General features: G+C 43.6%; 1 protein-coding gene across 3 annotated transcripts in view; it reads right to left on the reverse strand.

Annotated features, from left to right (window-relative positions):
- Positions 1-11,315, reverse strand: part of TERT (telomerase reverse transcriptase) — a 36,039-nt gene extending 24,724 nt beyond the window's left edge. For 2 of the 3 annotated variants that reach the window (XM_069004200.1, XM_069004201.1), the window contains exons 1-4: positions 10,908-11,314; positions 7,958-9,863; positions 4,807-5,002; positions 368-557 (exon numbers count right to left, since the gene is read on the reverse strand). In XM_069004200.1, the coding sequence (XP_068860301.1) occupies positions 368-557; positions 4,807-5,002; positions 7,958-9,863; positions 10,908-11,135 (2,520 nt within the window). In that variant the 5' untranslated portion in view covers positions 11,136-11,314. Of the gene's footprint in view, positions 1-367; positions 558-4,806; positions 5,003-7,957; positions 9,864-10,907 lie in introns of all 3 variants that reach the window. The other variant, XM_069004202.1, reaches the window with a different exon arrangement.
- Positions 11,316-18,288: the final 6,973 nt, after the last annotated feature.

Genomic DNA, 18,288 nt, shown 5'->3' on the forward strand with positions numbered 1-18,288 from the left:
ACCACTGTTCACTGGCTCCACAGACAGCTTCACAGATCAACACACACCCATCAGTATTCAGGCAAATCCCAACAGGCCAGACTCATCCATACCAAGAAAACGGGATTACCTTACAAGTTGCATCATTCTATTGGGCTCATTTCCTAAAGACAGGTTTGCAAACTGAAGTTTGTGATTCTGGAACTGGAGGCTTGTAGTAATTAAGCATTGGAAAGGGAGAAGCTAAGCTGCAACAGACCCATTCAGCCATTGTGATTAGAATGTTACAGTCCACCATGTCAAAACTAGTTTTGCGTAACAAAAATCCTTACTCCATTTATTAGTTACCAACATCAAATGCACATAAAACAATGAAGAAAATAAAAACCTTCTTTTCTCTGCTTTCCTTGCTGAGTGCTTGTTGTTCGACAACACCGCTCACTTTTACTATGGGTCTCAACCCATTTGGTTTGGGAATAAACCGGAGCTTTGATGCCACAGGAACAAATTTTTTTTGACGGATAGTTTCAACCTCCTCTGAAGACAGAGGCCGTAGCTGTACTTTGACAAAATGGTTTCTAAAATACAAATACACACTTAGTGTAAGCAACAGGAAAGGCAGAAAACAAAACATTTAATGTCTTTATGATAGCTAAAGCCAAACATTTTTCTAAGACAATACAAATACTAACCTCTGCAGAAACTGACATGAAATTCTGAATTTCATGTCAGAACAGTATCACAGTATCTTAATGACAATGTAATACAATAAGAGACCACACATTTCTGCTCAATGCAAATAAAAACCCCTTTTAACAAATTAAAATTTAAGCACAAATTAGTGGAATACATATGAAAATTGTGAAATATGTTTTATGCAAGAAACAGGAAGTTGGATATTGCTCATGGTTTCAGAAGTTTGAAAGACATTAACAAAGTTGAAAAGAACCTTCTGAAAACTATTCTAAGAGAGCTCCTGGGAAGGACTTACAAAGAGTAATGGGCTGTTCTACTCCCAACAATTAGGAGATCTACCACTTACTAGGAGTTACAGCTAACTAAGGTGCTAGGATACACAGGCAACATAAGGGCTTTAGGTATCCAGGGCTTTGATGAGCAGCTGTCAGTCGAAATGAACAGCAGAAAATAACAAAGAACCAAAGGCGCTTAAGTCACAGGTTCTGAGCTTCCCAAGTTCACCTTAACGGGAAACGTGTTTTCCTCCCAGATCCCCCCTCAGGATTTACAGTTCTATGCAGCTTCATCAAAATCAATACTTTTCCATACAATCAATCAGGAAATGGTGGTGGAGCAAAAGCCCTTGTTTTTACTTAAGATGCAGTGTTAAAGTACCCTACCTGCAACATAAAAGACCTGGATCAATCTCCTGCACTGCTTGTATTGTTCAGACGGACAAAATGTGCCCTACAGACTAGTGGTTATGGTATTACCCTGGGAAGTAGGTGAGGCAATTTCCAAGTCCTCACAAACGACAGGACATCAATCTAAATTTGCATGAAGACTTTTTACAACCCACATAATCCAGCAGGCTGGTTTAGCAAAAGGAGGCTACACTATTACAAAAGGCAGTGGGTAAATGGTGGAAATCTGGTAAAGATGCTCTAAGAGACACCTGAGAAGCCAAGAATGCAGGTAAGAGAGGCACACAAACACTTCTCTTTTGTATGCCTAAACAACTCAAATACAAGCTCATGATCCAGCTGCTTGGGACTCCGAGTCTGAGGGATACAGTGCATGATACCTAGAAGGGATAGTAGCATGCAGGGCCAGTGAGTTGAGGTAATGAAAAAGTTTTGAGCATTTATATTCAAAATTTGAAATTAAATTCCTGGTACAGATGCTGCCCAAAAGAAAGCAGAAATGACTGCTTTTCCACAATGAGGGATAACTATTATTTATAGAATTACGTTCCTTGCTGAACACATAAAACATCATCTACTATACTATTAGGTAAATAACCAAGAACAAACAAGTAACTCCAGTTCAACAGAAACAATTTAAGGATCAAATCTCCATCTCTTTACAGCTCACATTCAAGACTGGGGGGAAAAAAAACCCCAACGAACCTCTATCATTATTTTAAAAAATATTATTTCCTTTGAAAGTGAAGTCAAAGGCCCGTTATTGGCAGATCTTCACTCCTACCTCTGGCCAGCTGTGGAACTGGATGCCATTGTTCCTACAGCAACATTCATTGCTTATGTCATGGCATTTACGGCAGTGCTAATGATTTTGAATGTGTGCTAATCTAGCAGCCACTGAACCACGCTGCTCTCACTGGCACCCACAGTGCTGTTAAGCACTGCAACTTGAAGGAACTTGACTAGATGGTCCTGCTGTCTTTTGACATCTCACTTCCATCTGGTGGGAGAGATTCAGAATTTCTGCATTTTTAATCTTCAGCAGCCACTGTGTGTGGCAAGGGCATGAGCCTTAAGAAAATAGGCGCTGTCACCACAATATTGGGTTCATTATTTTTGAAACACAACTTTACATTCTGCGGGCTATGTAACTTGAAGTAACTGAAGTAGCATGAAATATTTTTCTTAATAAATCCTGCTTTTAATTTGGGGAATGAAGTTTGATATAGTTTCAAAAATGAATACAAAATTGTCTGTGTACAATGACAGCACACTCTGACCTCCACCAATACAGCAAGGCTCATATACAGAGCCAAGGCCCCTCACAGAACAGTGCTCCATATCCTTGAGTGGGATTCTGCCCAGGATGATCTACTCATAAGGACAGTCCTTGAAGATGAGGATTTACTCCCTAATGACAATGCAGTCAGTGCAAAGGCGAGCTCGCAAGTAAGGTCCAGGTCCACTGAGTCCAGCCTGTTCCATCCATTCTCTTCCTCCAAAGGAGGATGCAGAAGAACTCAACAGGAATCAGTGGCTACCAATGCCTTCCTGTGAACCAGCTCAGAGCAACTGCCTTGAGCAGCTCCAGCTGAGGAGAACCAGAACCACAAAACAGCCATGAGGGTAACAACAGAGGTCAGCAGATACTCTTCCTCCAGCAAAGATGGAAGCAGCTCAATAGCCTTTGGCACTGATTCACCAGCAGTGCATGAAAACACCAGCTGGTTAAGAGCAGTGTCTGAACAGGCTCAAAATGGCCAAGGCAGCCCTAAACACCTGTACCCCGTAACTGTAAACCCCAATTTCTCTCCTCCCATGTGAAGCTGGCAGCTGGCCACCTGCATGAATGCAGGAAGCTGGACTCGTGGCTTCACGAGTACACATCACACTTGAAAAAGCAGTGCTGAAAGCCCTGTCACTGAAGCTTAACTGCAGCTGCTGGGATCAGCCCAGAAGTTCTTACAAACTAGGACTCCTGTAGCCAAGAGCAAACATCCTGTTCTTAGAACACGCCTTTGACAAGCATGCAGCAGCACTTCCATGGGATGTTTCTCCAGCTTCCAATACCCTGCATCTTAGGGACCTTCCAAGCCAAAGATGAGAAGGGGCTTCCTGCCAGGTGAGGAAATCAGAAGAAATGAGACTGTAGATTAGGGTCTCTTGAGTTCAAAGCACCTTGTCCTTACACACTGTGCTTTTCTGGGAAACTGGAAAAAGGGACAAAAGAGCTAAATCCCAAGTTGTTTTCCTTTAATCACAAACCCCACTAAAAATCTATTATTTACTACTTCTATTATTATTTTTATTATAGCTCTACTATGTAAATGTCAGTACTTGATCATATTTTGTGCCAAAAAATCGTCTTTAAGTACATTAAAACTCCATAAAACACTAATTGCAACACTACAGCTGTTAGTTTGAAGACAAGACAAACAGAATGTGTGGGACTGAAAATTACATTCTACCACTACTATTTAAAGTGCATATTCTGTGCTACAACTGCAAACAACATCAAGACTCCATTAAGTGCAAACACGAATGCAAAGAATGGCACTGGAGAAATCAATGCTGAAATCAGGGAGTGATCAGGGCAGGAGGGGAAAAAAATCACACATGTAACATTGTGGACCAAGAGATCACTGCAAAAGCAAAAGGTTTACCATATAAAACAGCCACTAAAACACAAGACAAAGTATGCTAATTTTTTCACAGTTCCAAAGCTCTCTCAGACACCAGCAATTTATAACGAAAATCTGAAAGATGTGAACTAGGGAGATGGGTGCACAACACTGTTCATTAAAATTGCCTTCCTATTTTAACACTAAATTGTTTAAAATTTTATCTTAAATAATGCCCTAACTTAAATACATGCATGCATTTTTAGACCAAAAAAACAGCATGGAATTCCAGCTGTACTACAAAAGGAGCTGCAGCTTCTAAATCCCTTAATCTTAAAAAAAAACCCCCTAAAGTCACTAGGCTACTGTCTGATTTTTATGAACAGAGTATTACAGAATTTCAGCAGAGCCTTGGTTTTGGTTTTGTTGTTTCTAAATTAAAGGAGCTGAAGCAAATTGAGTATTTTTAAAATGAACTTTCACAAGGTTACCTTGGGATTCTACCACTATGCTTTACTCATTGGTAAAAGGTGTAAAATACAGACTTATCAAAACAAAATCCTCTTCATAACGGATTTTGTTATTACAAAGATGTCTCTTCGAATAAAGAAGTCTAAATTTGAATCAGTCTTCTCACACAAAATACTTCTGAAATTACAAACTGTGTATGCTACAGTCACAGGCTGAATTTTCCTTTGGGAAATTAGGCAAACAAAAGGAGGATAAATGGGCAATAAATCAAAGCAGAAATATAACTTTGCACTACAAAACACATGATTTCTACATATCTATCCATTAATACTTAATTAGTTTTCTAGTATTACCTAATTCCAATGTTCTGTAACTTGCCCCAAATAAACTTTCGGTAGTAGAAGAGCATGTTTTTCTGGAACATGGTCTCGGTGATATAGAAAAATGATCTGAGTAACTCAACAACATAGGTATCCATCAGCCAGTATAGGAATTTGGCCAAAAGTTCTTCACGGAAACAATGTTCATCGGCAGGAACAAAGTGACCACCTTCAATAAACAATTCAAAGGTAGTTATAGTAACTATCAACTCTTAGTATGAGTAAAGAAACAGAACACACAAACAAGAAACGTGCACAACATTCTTGCCTTAGCTTGAGGTCATGAGAAAGAAAAAAGGTAAGTACATGCAATTACACAGATTTGCCACTCCAGATTTTCAGGACATTAAATAACGCGACTGACCCAAGCTTAAAGCACAAATACAGGAACTAACCTGCAGTAACAAATCGACATAGAGGATACAAATACACACCATAGTAGACCAAAGACTTACTTTCTTCCCCCGACATTGATTGTGCAAGAACTTTAATGCACCAAGGCAAGATTGTTGTGAAAGCAGAGGTAAAATAAAAAGGAACAAGTCTACTATAATACAAAGCTTAAAAAAAAAAAAAAGAAGCAAAAGACTGAAAATACTTAGGTATACTGTAAAAATTAACAAAATTAAACTGGGATGATTTGGGGAAAAGAATGATATTCAGATTTCCCAATTACATGAAAATTAATTAGTTTTAGGGTTAGGCTTTACTTCAGACATCCTATATAAAACCTATTGCTGCAGCCAAAGAAAAAAAAAAGGAAAAAATTCAAATCACCTGAAGTCCATCAGTACTTCCAATATTTAGATGGGACAACAATTATGAACCCAGAGCATTTCTAACTACTGTCAATTTTATGATCACATAAATCTGTAATTATGTCTAAATACGGATGAGCAGGGAATAAGACTCTGGGCTACAATAACAATTTTTTGGCCAACTTCCAATAATAATTATTCTAATTACATTTAAAGAGTAGATTTTAGCCAAAATGCAACAGGATTCTTAAAGAAACTATACAGAAATACTAGTCTAGCTGCTTAGCACAAATTATGATTATGGCATGAATGTGTTAAAAACAGCTTAACTTTGATGCAACAGAACTGACACTAAAATTTATAAAACAGAAATAAGTTTTCAGTTTTCTACTCTCTTTCGTTTTTGCCCACTCTAGGGCAGAGACATTTTCATGTATTTACAGCACTTAAAAAAAGACTACTACTACTTTAACAGAAGCCAGGTAACTTCAGTGAAAAAAACCCACTGTTGGAAAACTCTCTAACTGAAGAGCTGCAATATGCAGTTGTAATACACAAATTAAATCAGGATGCTGATGGGTAGCTGCTCTGGAAACAGATTATTTCTTTTCTAAGTTCTTGACAACAGATGTAAACAATTACTACAATTTAGGAAATTGTCAAGAAACCACTAATACTTTTGGAGGAAAAAACAACCATACCTACAGTGCAGCAAAGCAATTAAATGCATGTTTAAACATCAAGCACATGGGAATACTCTCATGAAAATTAAAATAAGCCTATATGTTGCTTTTTCTGGAATACGACCAAAGAAGGGGGCATTACATTTTTAAAGATAAGATGTTCCAAATGTCTATGAATCAAACACACACTTTACAATAAAGCCTTTTAAAATATTTAACTCCTCAGAATCTTGAAAAGTGTAGTTTTGAACCACAGATTCTGAATAAAGAAAAAATATATTTCCCAGAATTAAGAGTTTCTTATGAAAGTGTAACCTCCCCTATTTTTGACATCAGTTCTCAAACATCTGACCTTTTATTTTCCTCCTAAACTAGAAAGAACCTGTAATAGTTTCAGAACTTATTGCACCTTTTAACAAAAGAATACCATTTTCAGCTCACATTACTGTAGGATCCACGCACAGTATCAGGTAAGAAAAAACACTGCAAGCATACCAGTTAAGGAAGTGCAACCCACATTGTATAAATGGAGAATAGAAGCACAGAAAAATGAAAATATGCATTAGATCCTACAGCAACCAACCAGGACCACGGCTTCAGCCTAGATTTAAATCCTAGGATAGTGTCTGAAGAACAAACTTGAGGAAAGGAAGATTCACCTGTCATTTTAAAAGAGGACTAAACAGAAATGGATTCACACAGAATTTGGAGCAATCAGATGTGGCCCTCCTGAGAGCTTTTTAGCCAGGGACTGCACAGCCTGGGGACTTCTGCACCACCAACTACCCAGGCTGCAGCAGTGCTCAGTAAGGGTCTCTTGATCCTAGAGAAGGGCTCTAGAAAGGTGATGGATGATAACAGCCCTTTTTACAAGGACACGTAATGATGGGACAAGGGGGAAAGGTTATAAACTGAAAGAGAGTATGTTTAGATCAGATGTTAGGAAGAAATTCTTTACTGTGAGGGTGGTAAAGTACTGGAACAGGTTGCCCAGAGAGGTTGTTCATGTCCCAGCCCTGGAAGTGCTCAAGGACAGGCTGAATGGGGTTCTGAGCAACCTGGTTTAGTGGAAGGGGTTCCTACCCACGGCAGGGAGGTTGGAACTATATCTTTAAGGTCCCTTCCAATCCAAACCATTCTGTGATTCTATGGTAGGCAATCCCAGTATTGAATGGGTCCCATACTCACATCTTTCTCACAGGGTTGATGTGAGGGAGTAAAAAAACCTGGGTTTTTTCACTCCCATAGCAGAGGAACACATGCCACTGCAACTGTCTTGATTTGCTTTTAGTTCTTTCTGAACTCTTATAGTAACTAACAGGCAGACAGCCTTTATTCCTTACGTGCTTAGATCAGACTTCGAGGGATTTTCAGAGTCACTGAAATTTGGATAATAGGAGTGGATGGGAGTTTTGTTTTTTGTTCAGCCCAGGTTCTGAATTCATATTTATGAAAACATCATTCTGTTAAACACAAAAAGCATGAATGCAAACAAGTTTTGGAAGGAGGACAAACTTAAGTGTCCTTCCACCATCAAACACTACTAGGTTTGCTCTCTCAGCTATGGTTATTACCAGTGAACTCAGCAATTCTGACTCCAGGCTCAATATCCTCCCCTTCCCACCTTAAACATGAACACCAAACACCTGACAGCCCCACCACTTAGGTCTTTAATATAAGTACCTTTGCCTAGACGAAGCCACATGCAGTCATTCACTCTCATCCTCCACATCAACTCCTGCAATGAAAGCTTAGCAAACTTCCCCCTGGAAATGAACACTTTGACATTTTTTAGGAACCGGCACTTGTTATGGTTTGAACCCCAAAGCTCAGCGGGGATGACCTTGTCCAGGCATTCCCTCACAAACATGTACACCTGCCAGTGGCTGCTGTGCTGCTTGAGGAGCTCCCTGAGGGCTGAATCACGTGCCTCTCCTAGGTTTTGCTCCTCATTCTGCGACTCCCCACGCACAGGTTCTGCAAGGGAAGCACCTAAGTTGTCTGGCACATCAGTGTGACGAGGTTCACACGTGCTGCTTGTCACACACTTAGTAGGCTCTTTCCCAAACTGTTCTGCTTGCTTCTGAACCTCTGCTTCCCCAGGCAAGGCTGCCTGACAAGACAGCTTGATATTTCTCATAGTGGTTTCAGATATCCAAACAGGGCAATTTTTTCTCAAGAGAGCAAAGTAAGCACACTTTCCATGATTGTTTAACAGTTCCTGAAATGTATCCCTCATTTGCCTGTAGCGTTTGGGCAACAACTTCTTTCTCCGCTTGCGTTTTGGCAGATTTTGGTTATGGCTTTGCTGCACCAGATTTTGGCTTAAGAATATAGCTTCTACAAGGTGTCTTCCACCTGCCTGGGAGCTCTGCAAGCGATTCAATAAAAATGATTTAGGAAAGCATTCTCGGAAACTCCTGCGAGAATGCAGAAGAGACTTCCTCTCAACATATACTGCAGAATTCAGGAATCTATTTGGTAACTTCTTTGACAAATGAGGTTGGGGACTTTCCTGCCTTCTGCATTTTGAAGAAATACCCTCCATGGGTTTGGTTTGTCCTGAAGCCAACTGAGATTCACACGTATGCACCTCTACTCTTTTCCTATGGGATTCTGCTTGCATTTCAGCGTTGGACTCTAAAGGTTTGTTACTCTGAACTCCCTGCAGAAGAGAGCTTTTACCCCCCACAGACTTCTTCCTGCCACGAGATGTGCAAACTAAAGAAGGACCAGACACAGCATTGTTACCTCTTTGAGAAATATGGGGGGTTTTAATGAGACTTTCAGAATGTTGTGCTACATACTCAGTTTCAGATCTCTCGGAACTACTTTGGTTTACATCAGGAATAAGACTACAAGCCTTTTCCTCTCTCACTTTCTCCCCTCTTTTTGCCCTCTTGGCTGGAATTTCAGATTGTTCTCCATGAATCTTCCTTTTTAGGGATGGAGCTGTAGCTGAAACACATGAACTGGAGCCACTCTGTTTTTCCCCATGTTCAGTAACCACTCTGATCTGTTCGCTTGCTTTAGAAACAACTTGTGCAGAACACTGGTCACTGGGCACTAAGCTTCGTATCTTGTTATTTCTTTCATTTCTCACTCTGGAGACATTATCTTCACACCTCTGTCTACATTTCCACCCATATGACTTTAAAAGATAATTTCTATGAAATATAAGCCTTTTTTGCACGTATTTAAGCAAGCTAGTACGTTTATGCTTTGAGAGCCTTTGTCTAACAAATACCAGGGATGAGTCTACATTACGTGATATAAGTTCATAAACTGGTTGCCCACAAACTTGGTAACAATTACTAGGGGGAACCAGCATAAAGACTGCACAGTGTTCCAATAAATACATCATCACATCATCCCCTATCCTGCTCAACAGTGTCTCCCAGAAGCCGCTGATGCGAAGAGTTTCTGTGGCAGTATTGGGTAGGTAGCTGTATAACTTTGAAAATGGCACGACTGGGAACTGCGAACTGTTTTCATCCGGTAAGGAGTATCCATATGCGAGGACATTCTTCTTTTTTTTTTCACACAGCCTCTGAACGACTCTTGTGGTGACTTCGCTCTGACTAGATAACTGAGGAAACAAAGAAAAAAGAAAATTAGCTTTCTTCACTTACTCCTCCATAAACCACAACATACCCTCTAAATAAAAACATATGCAAAGATACACAGCCCTACACACCAACTTTCAAACCAGTATTAATGATTCACAAGCACTGCACCCAAAAATTAAGATTTTCCAAGCGTACTGCAAGATGTTCACATGTAGCAACGCAAGCCAACGACTTTAAGGAAGTCTTTTTAATATCTTCCCTTTTGATCCTGGTTTTTACGCCCATGAAACGCCCTACACTACTCCCCTTGAGTCCCTCAGCAGCTCAGACTCCACTGCCTCCAGGTCACCCTGCCCGTGGATCCGCGTTCGCAGATCCCCGTTTGCAGGCACGCATCCGTACCTACGTGCTCGCGCAGGCTCTAACCGCCAGGGAACTAACGCTAATTTTCTTGAGGCCTCTGTTTCCTTTTATGTAAAAGAAAGTTCAACTAAACGATTCGGTACACAATTCCAAAACCCACTCAACAAGTTCGCAACATCTGCTTCCTATCACAGCACAGTTTTGCTCATGCGGCGCTACGAAAAAAGCGGTCCTCCCTCTCTGAGAAGTTTTTTCTCGGCTCAAACACTGACCTCCGGCCCGTTCTACTCACCTCTTCCCTAATCTCTCACGAGTGGGGCATTTTCCATTCCCAGCTGCTCCCCGGCCACATTCGGCTTGTTCATCCCTACCCACATGGGCACGCAGGGAGTCAGGGAGCCCCATGCACACAGACCTGCAGCGTTATCCGCCCACCGGCACCTGGGCTTTGCTCTCCCACCCCCGACAGGAGGCAGGGGCCGATCCCCCACCGCTCCCCGCTGGCTGCGGGGCCAGGAATGAGCCGCGGAAGGCTGTGGGAGCCCGCGAGGCCCGGCCGGCAGCAGCCACGAGGGGCCAAGGGCCGCCGCGCCGCCCCCGCGCACGCACGGAGCGCGGGAAGCGCGGTCCCCGGGAAGCCCCGGCAGGGCTCTCGCTGCTCGGCGCGGGCGGCAGCCCCTCGCCCCCGGGCCCCTTCCTACCTGCTGGAAGGTGAAGGGCCGCGGGATGGCGCGGGCGCCGCGGGGGACGCACACGAGGCACTGCCCCACGAAGGTGCGGTAGCCGGGGGCGTCGTCGGCCCGCAGCACCTCGGCGTCCCCGGCGCCGCTGTCCCCCAGCCGCCGGACGAAGGTCTCCAGCGGCACGGCCTCGGCGTAGCAGCGGTGCAGCGCGGACAGCACGGCCGCGAAGGGCTCCCTGCCCGCCATGTTGCGGCCAAGGAGGGCACGGGGCCACCTGAGGCAGCCGCGGCGCCCCTCCGACCGCGCCGCTGCCCCGCCGGCAGCGGGGAGCAGCTGCTTAGCGATGGATGAATGAATAAATAAATAAAAGTATCAACTGGAGAGGCGGGAGACGAAAACCAGCCAAAACATCCTTTTAAAGCTGCGGTGCGGCTACTCCGCGCCGGTGCCCCCAGCGTGGCCGCGGAGAGGCGGCGGGCGGGGCGGGGCCGGGCGGGGCGGGGCGGGGCGGGGCGGGGCGGGGCGGGGCCGGCCGGAGGCCGCTGTCCAGCTCCGCCGTCGGGGACCAAGCGGGAAGATTCCCCTCCGGGGAACGCTTTTTTTTTATCGGGATCAGCGCTCCACTGGGATTCTGTCTGAAATAAGAGCAACTGTAGGAGAGATTGTGGTGGAGATGAACAGACTAAACCCTAAAAATACCGAAGTGGCTCATCCTGTTTTTTTTTTTTTAGTCAAACTCATGAATGGAGAAGCCAAATAGCTTGCGGGAGTGTGTAACCTACTCCAAGTTTGCCCTGGTATCTGAAGACTTCATGATAGAAAATTTGATGCCAGACTGTGAAAGGGATTGCTATGGCGTTCTGGGGAAGTGTAGGTCTCTAAGCCTGATGTTTGTTCCAGGCAAATTAGTAGAAATCATAGAACTATAGCATGCTTTGGGTTGGAGGGGACCTCAAAAGTCATCTAGTTCCAACCCCCTTGCCATGGGCAAGGACAGTATCTGTGAAATATCTGTGCCATAACAGAATTAGGAGATGTTGGGAGATAAACAAATTGCTCAGCCAACATTGCTCCCATAAGAGGGAGTCCTGCCTTTGAGTTCTGTCAAGTGTTGGAAAAACATGAAAATTATGGTCATCTGGTTGATATATGCTATTTGAATTTCCAAAAACCTTTGCAAGGAAGTGTGGCACAACACACGGCATAAGTTCAACAAACCCAAGACTTTTGAGTAAGTGTTTGGGCCAGATGGAGTTAGCACTCTACCACAGAGAGTCAGGTGACTCTCTTCCAGCTAGGCTTCATAGGTAGGTTGCTGTGAGTATCCTGCAGAAATATAAGAGTTCCCTCTTTCCCAAAGATTAGAGAGTACCTCATCTTTGAGAAGAATCATCTGACAGATCCCATCAGGGAGAAGGTTATTTTTTCAGGTGTGTCACTGGGTGAAGGGAGATATTAATGACCCCATGGTCATGGTGGTAGTGGTGGTGCCATGCAGTGAGTAATTCTCACCAGTGGCAGGGATAGAGGTGTAGAAGTTGTGGGTCTACTGAGACAGAGTAATGTGTACCTTCCCTTCCTCATGTGAAGGCTTTATGGACTAGGGAGTGAGGTCAGCATCCTACTGCTTGTGGAGGACTGGTCTCCTTTCCTACTAAAACAATGAATTTCTTCCTGGGAGTGAAGCAGCTCATCTCCTAACAGCAGAACGGCTGAGGAGACAACTCCCCTGCACCTTGTGACCTACAAGTTGAGGCATTCCTACATCACTTCCCATTCAGCACTGCCTGCTTCAGCCCTTAACAGAGATAGGTACCTGCTGGCATTTCCAGGTGAAGAAGAGCAATAACACCAGGCTTCATGGGACCTCAGCGAGGCTGTAACTGAAATATTGCACTGCCACTGATACTGAGGGGCGGGGGATTTGGAGACAGTCTGAATCCATCAGCATCTGCACCTAGGGTAGGGATATAGGGATAAAGCTGATGCCCTTGGTCTGACCTCTGAAGGATCTATTTGACATGTATGTCCCCCCATCTCTCCATTGCTCCAAAGGTGACAGCACCCCCAAGGTGGAATGTAGCCTGTGGCGAACACATGGTTCACCATTTCCTGTAAGAAACATGTTCAGGAAGAAAGTAAGAGGAAAAGGAAGAAGAAGGGGTCGATTAATCTCTACTAGCTGTTGGCAAGTCCCATCCTGTGCCTCTTCCTGATGCCTGCTTGGTGGCAGTGATCACAGGGGAGAGGGCTGCTGCAGCCAAGCTAAGGGGGCCTCTTTCCTCTTTCCTTTCACAGGTACCACGTGTGTCTGTGTGTCTACCATCAGGCTGGGGAGAGAATTCAGAAGGGATAGGGGGAATGAAGTGAAATTGAAAAAGAGTAAGGTTGGTTTTTTTGGGGGTTTGGGTTTTTTATGGAGGGGGGTGGCAGGATGAACAAGGAATAGAATCACAGAGATGTAGAATTGCTGAGGCTGAAAGTGATCTATGGAGGTGTCTAGTCCACTCTGCTGCTCAAAGCAGGGTCACTTAGAGCAGATTGCCCAGTGCCATGTCTAATCAGGCTTTAATATCCTTAAGGATGGAGACTCCACAACCTTTCTGGGCAACCTACTCCAGTGCTTTATCACCCTTAAAAAAAAAAAAAAAAAAGTTTAAATGGGATTTCCTCTGTTTTAATTTATGCCCACTGCCTCTTATCCTGATACTGGATACCACTGAGAAGAGTTTGGACCCATCTTGTATTTATTCACTTTGATATGATCCCCACTGAGCCTTTCCTCCTTAGGCTAAACAATCCCAGCTGCCTCACGATCTCCTTATATGTCAGATTGTCCTACTCCTTAATCACCTTAGTGACCCTTAGTTCTCTGTGCTCACTCCAGTACATCCACATCACTCTTTTACTGGGAACCCATATCTGGACAAATAATGGGGTCACAGTTCTCCTCAACAAAATTTATCTTCAAGGCATGCTTAACCTTATCCACATCCTGCTTTACAACCAGTTTCTGTGAAACAGAGTTACCCTGGGAATGGATGATGATAGTGGAGTGATAAAAATAAAACTCTGTTTTTACAGTCAAGCAGCAAAGTGAAAGGAAATGAGATGTTATGTTTAGGTCCAGCTTCAGTAATGGCTATTTAAAGAGGCAAGCTTTCTGCAAATGTGCCTCTCTTTTCAAAGCTCCATTTGAAAAGGCTACAGGAAACTCTTATGAGAAATATCACAAGATGAAGATGTAAAGTGTTTTTCAAAACCTCGAAGCTGTGTTCAAACAGAAAAGTAAAAAATAAATCAAACAATGTCAGATTAGTTTGATGAATAACTTCTCAAAGTGGAAAGAAACATGAAACATCAGAAGTGGAACAGCTTGCCCAGAAGTCTATAATGCAAAAATAGAGAAGGAACGCTTAGGACAATCGTAGCAATACTGAGGAACTTGAGGGAGGCTCCTGTGTCAAATCTTTGCACACAGCATGATCTGTCTCAAGCTCAAGTACTGTGAATTATGTTGTTCAAGAAATAGGAAAAAATTGTTCAAAAATCAGCGAGTCTTTATATTTAGATGGTAATTACCAGTGAGTTTAAGGGAACTCAGTGACTACCTAGGTCAAGCCAGAATGTTTCAGAATCACAAGCTATGAAAATACGTAACCTGACATCAAGGATCCCAAAGGAGATCATGGGGACTACCTAGCAGTAAGTCTGAGGACTTAGCTGTGAAAGCTGACTAACTCTGTAGTAGAGAATGGATTTAGTCAACACATGGATAGCTATGGCACATTGGAGGAGCCAACATTACATTTGCTGAGGAGGACATTATATGGTACAAGGGGACATTCCTTTGGTCAGTTCAGGTCGGTTGTCCCAGCTGTGTCCACTCTCAATTTCTTGCCCACCCCAGTCTGCTCATGGTGGGGGCAGAGTGGGAAAAAAGAAATCCTGATGCTGTCCATGCACTGCTTAGCAATACCAAGACATGGGTGTGTTGTCTGCTAGTCACAGACCCAAAGTAGAACATGAACAACTGCTTTGAAGAAATGTAACTCTGTCCTACCAGATCCAGTACAATTTGTCAGAGTAATACCCCTTTTTGACCCATCACATCCATCAGTCTGAGTCATCAGCAGCTGGGGGATCTTCAGCAGCTGTGGCTGATCTTGATGCCGTCTCACCCAAGGCTACTGCTTGAGACAGATCATACAGTCATATGCCTTTAACCAAGGACATCCCTTCAGTTTAACCAGCTGCTCAGTGTAATCCCTTTTTAGAGCATCTGTCATGTGTCATGGCTTTTATCTGCTGTGGAATGAAGCCTGTTGTGACAGTGACTTGCTCTCTTCTCTGTTGGCTTGCATCTGCAGTCTTTGTTTTCTTTACAGTGGTCTTGGTAAATGGAGTTGCCATTTGGTTCTCTGGCTGGCCCTATGCAGAGGGCATGTGGTGTGGGGAAACAAGCCCTTCCTACCACTGTTATCACAGTTAACACTTACATGGCTCTGGCTCTTCCTGTGTCTGTCCACCACAATCCTCTGGATTGGGACTCTCCCTCAGAGCTGCAGTGGTCCCTTCACCTCTTAAATGCTTTTTCCAGGCCACCATGTGTCTCTCACACTGTGTGTGATGGTACCTGAGTGGCATCACTCTTCTAACGCCAGCCCCAGTCTTACTGTGGGATTCAGCTTCTCCCTACTTGCTTGTTGCTCCTTAGAACAGATATTCAGCCCTTCCTCCCACATTTTCCTCCTTGAAGTCAGGTCTTAATTGCACCAGACACACTTTGTGCCCATTGAACACGGGACTTTTCTATTCTGTTTAATAAATGCTCAGTCCCAGTATTTCCTCCACAAGCTCTTTGATCCTTATCTCAGCCTCTTGTCTGGCAGCCAGCCATGCCCAAGTGTATCACACTTTGCTCTTCCTCAGACACATTCTTCCTCAGTTTTCACACTGCCTTTCAGTATTAGCGAGTTTGAGGGGAAAATAATTTTCCATGTGCTGATTTTGGCTAGGGTAGAGTTAAATATCTTCATAGTAGTATTACAGGGTTATGTTTTGAATTTGTGCTAGAAGTCTTGATAACACAGAGCTGTTTTTGTTACTGCTGAGCAATGTTTACAGAGGGTCAAAGCCTTTTCTGCTCCCTACACCATTCCACCAGTGAGGAGGCTGGGGGTGCACAGGAATTTGGGCAATGACACAGCTGGGAAAGCTGACCCCAACTGACTCAAGGGATATTCCATACCACATGGTGTCATGCTCAACATATAAAGCTGAGGGGAGATTGGGGGCAGATGGTGCTCAGGGAGAGGCTGGGCATCAGTTGGTTGGTGGAGTAATTGCTTTAATTTGCATCATTTGTCTTTTTTGGGTTTTATTTTCCCCTGTTTTTATTATTTTATGTTATTTTATACACTGACCTGCAACCCGTTCTGCCCCCCCCACCTTCCCCGCCCTTCTCTAATCTCTCATGAGTGGGTAAAGTGGCATTTTTCATTCCCAGTTGCTCCCTGGTCACATTTGTTTTGTGATTAGCAGGACCAAAACATGCAGATGAACCACACCAATGAAACATCTACCTTGCTTTAGGCTGCTTGACACAGACTAACCCAGGGCTAGAGACTGCTACAGGCAAATAATGCCTGGTAAAAATGTTCAGAGTCAACTTTTAAAAGTCCAAAATAAGAGTAAGATAGTCCACAAGTCTTTGCAGGTGTGCAAGAATAGAAGGAGGACAAATCATCGAGGCAAGCATCAGAGCTCTTAAAAAGGATTGTGAAGCTGTAGATGACAAAAGAGAACCTTAGGGGACAGAAACTGAGAGGTAACTATACCCAAATACATAATTAGACTCAAAACAGCTTGCAAGAGGTTTTATGGGTACCATGTGGCAAAGACTAAATGAACAGTACCACTAAACAGAAAGCTGGGGGCACCATGGGAGAAGCTATCCTACTCTTTTAACCATAGACAAGCGTGAGCCACAATGCCCCAGTGTTAAAAGTGCCTTTTGAATCTATTTTGTTCCTTTTGATGAAGGAGGGGGGGGTTCTAAAAAAAAAAATTAAAAAATCCCCAATCAAACCAGGACTTTTGCTATTAAAAGGAGCAGTGAGAAGTAGAATAGCTTAAAGAAAAAGCTGAAGCAAACTGATCAGCTCCAGCTACCCTTAAAAAGAAGGCATCACGGTTCTCCTTTTATACTAAGAGGAAATTCTTAAATAGAATAATAGACTGTGCTGAGTTGGAAGGGACCCATCAGGATGATAGAGTCCAACTTGTGGCCCTGACCAGCACCATTCGTAAGACTGACACCATGTGCCCAAGAGCATTGTCCAAACGCTTCTGGAACTCTGTTAGGCTGGTGCTGTGACCACTGCCTGTACAAGTGCCCAACCACCCTCTGGCTGAAACACTTTTTCTTAATATCCAAATTCAACCTCTCCTGACTTCGTGCTGTTTACTCAAGTCCTATCACTGGTCATGAGAGTGAAGCGAATCAATACCTTCCCCTTTGCTTCCCCTCACAAGGAAGTTTTGGACTGCGATGAGGTCTTCCCTGTTTCCTCCAGGCTGAACAGACCAAGTGACCTCGAGTTGCTCCTCATAAAGCTTCCCCTCCAGTCCCTTCACCATCCTCACTGCCCTTCTTTGTATGCTCTCTAATAGCTTAATGTCTTTTATCTATATTCCCATAACCACTGGAGGGTGTCTAGATCCTCACAGACAGAGGGCCACAGCTCTCCTAGTGGGAGAGGGGGAACAGTCAGAGACTGTCATTGGGCATCTAGGAAGGCTGGGCTCTTTCTGGCTCCATTTCTCAATACTTAGAGCTAGATTTATTCACTCACAGGGCTTTACACAGGACTATCAGGAAAGTGTAATTAGCATTGTAACAGCGGTAAGATGCTGTGCTGGTAGTGGGCAGCCTCCCGACATCCTTTTCCACCTGTTTAGATTGTACTATAAGGAAAAGCTGTAAGTTGTAATGTAAGGGGTATCAGCATTACCAATAAATTGCAACATTTCACTTCTTCAAGATGAGATTTATCTTCTGATGGAAAAAAATGGAAAGCGTAGAGTTTGCAGAACAACTACAGAATTATGTGTCTTAATGCTTCTGTTGCCAAGCTGTAGGTGCTGTAGCTGAGTTACTGGAGTGTTGTGTTAAAAGGGAACACGTACTGGTGCTGAGCCTGCAGTTCAGCAGCATCCACAGGCCCTGCTCCAGAGGGACAGAAGCACAGCAGAGCAGACTTCTTGAGCTCTGCTAGTAAGACAAAACCTGTCCGTGCCGCCGCAGTTTTGTAAATCTGTTTGTCCTGTGGTTCCTGGGAATAAAAGTCCAAAAGGTGGAAGGTCACCTCCTGGAGAATGGCAACAGGAAATGATG

This window comes from Aphelocoma coerulescens, chromosome 2 (genome assembly GCF_041296385.1).
Source record: "Aphelocoma coerulescens isolate FSJ_1873_10779 chromosome 2, UR_Acoe_1.0, whole genome shotgun sequence".
Lineage (NCBI taxonomy): Eukaryota > Metazoa > Chordata > Aves > Passeriformes > Corvidae > Aphelocoma > Aphelocoma coerulescens.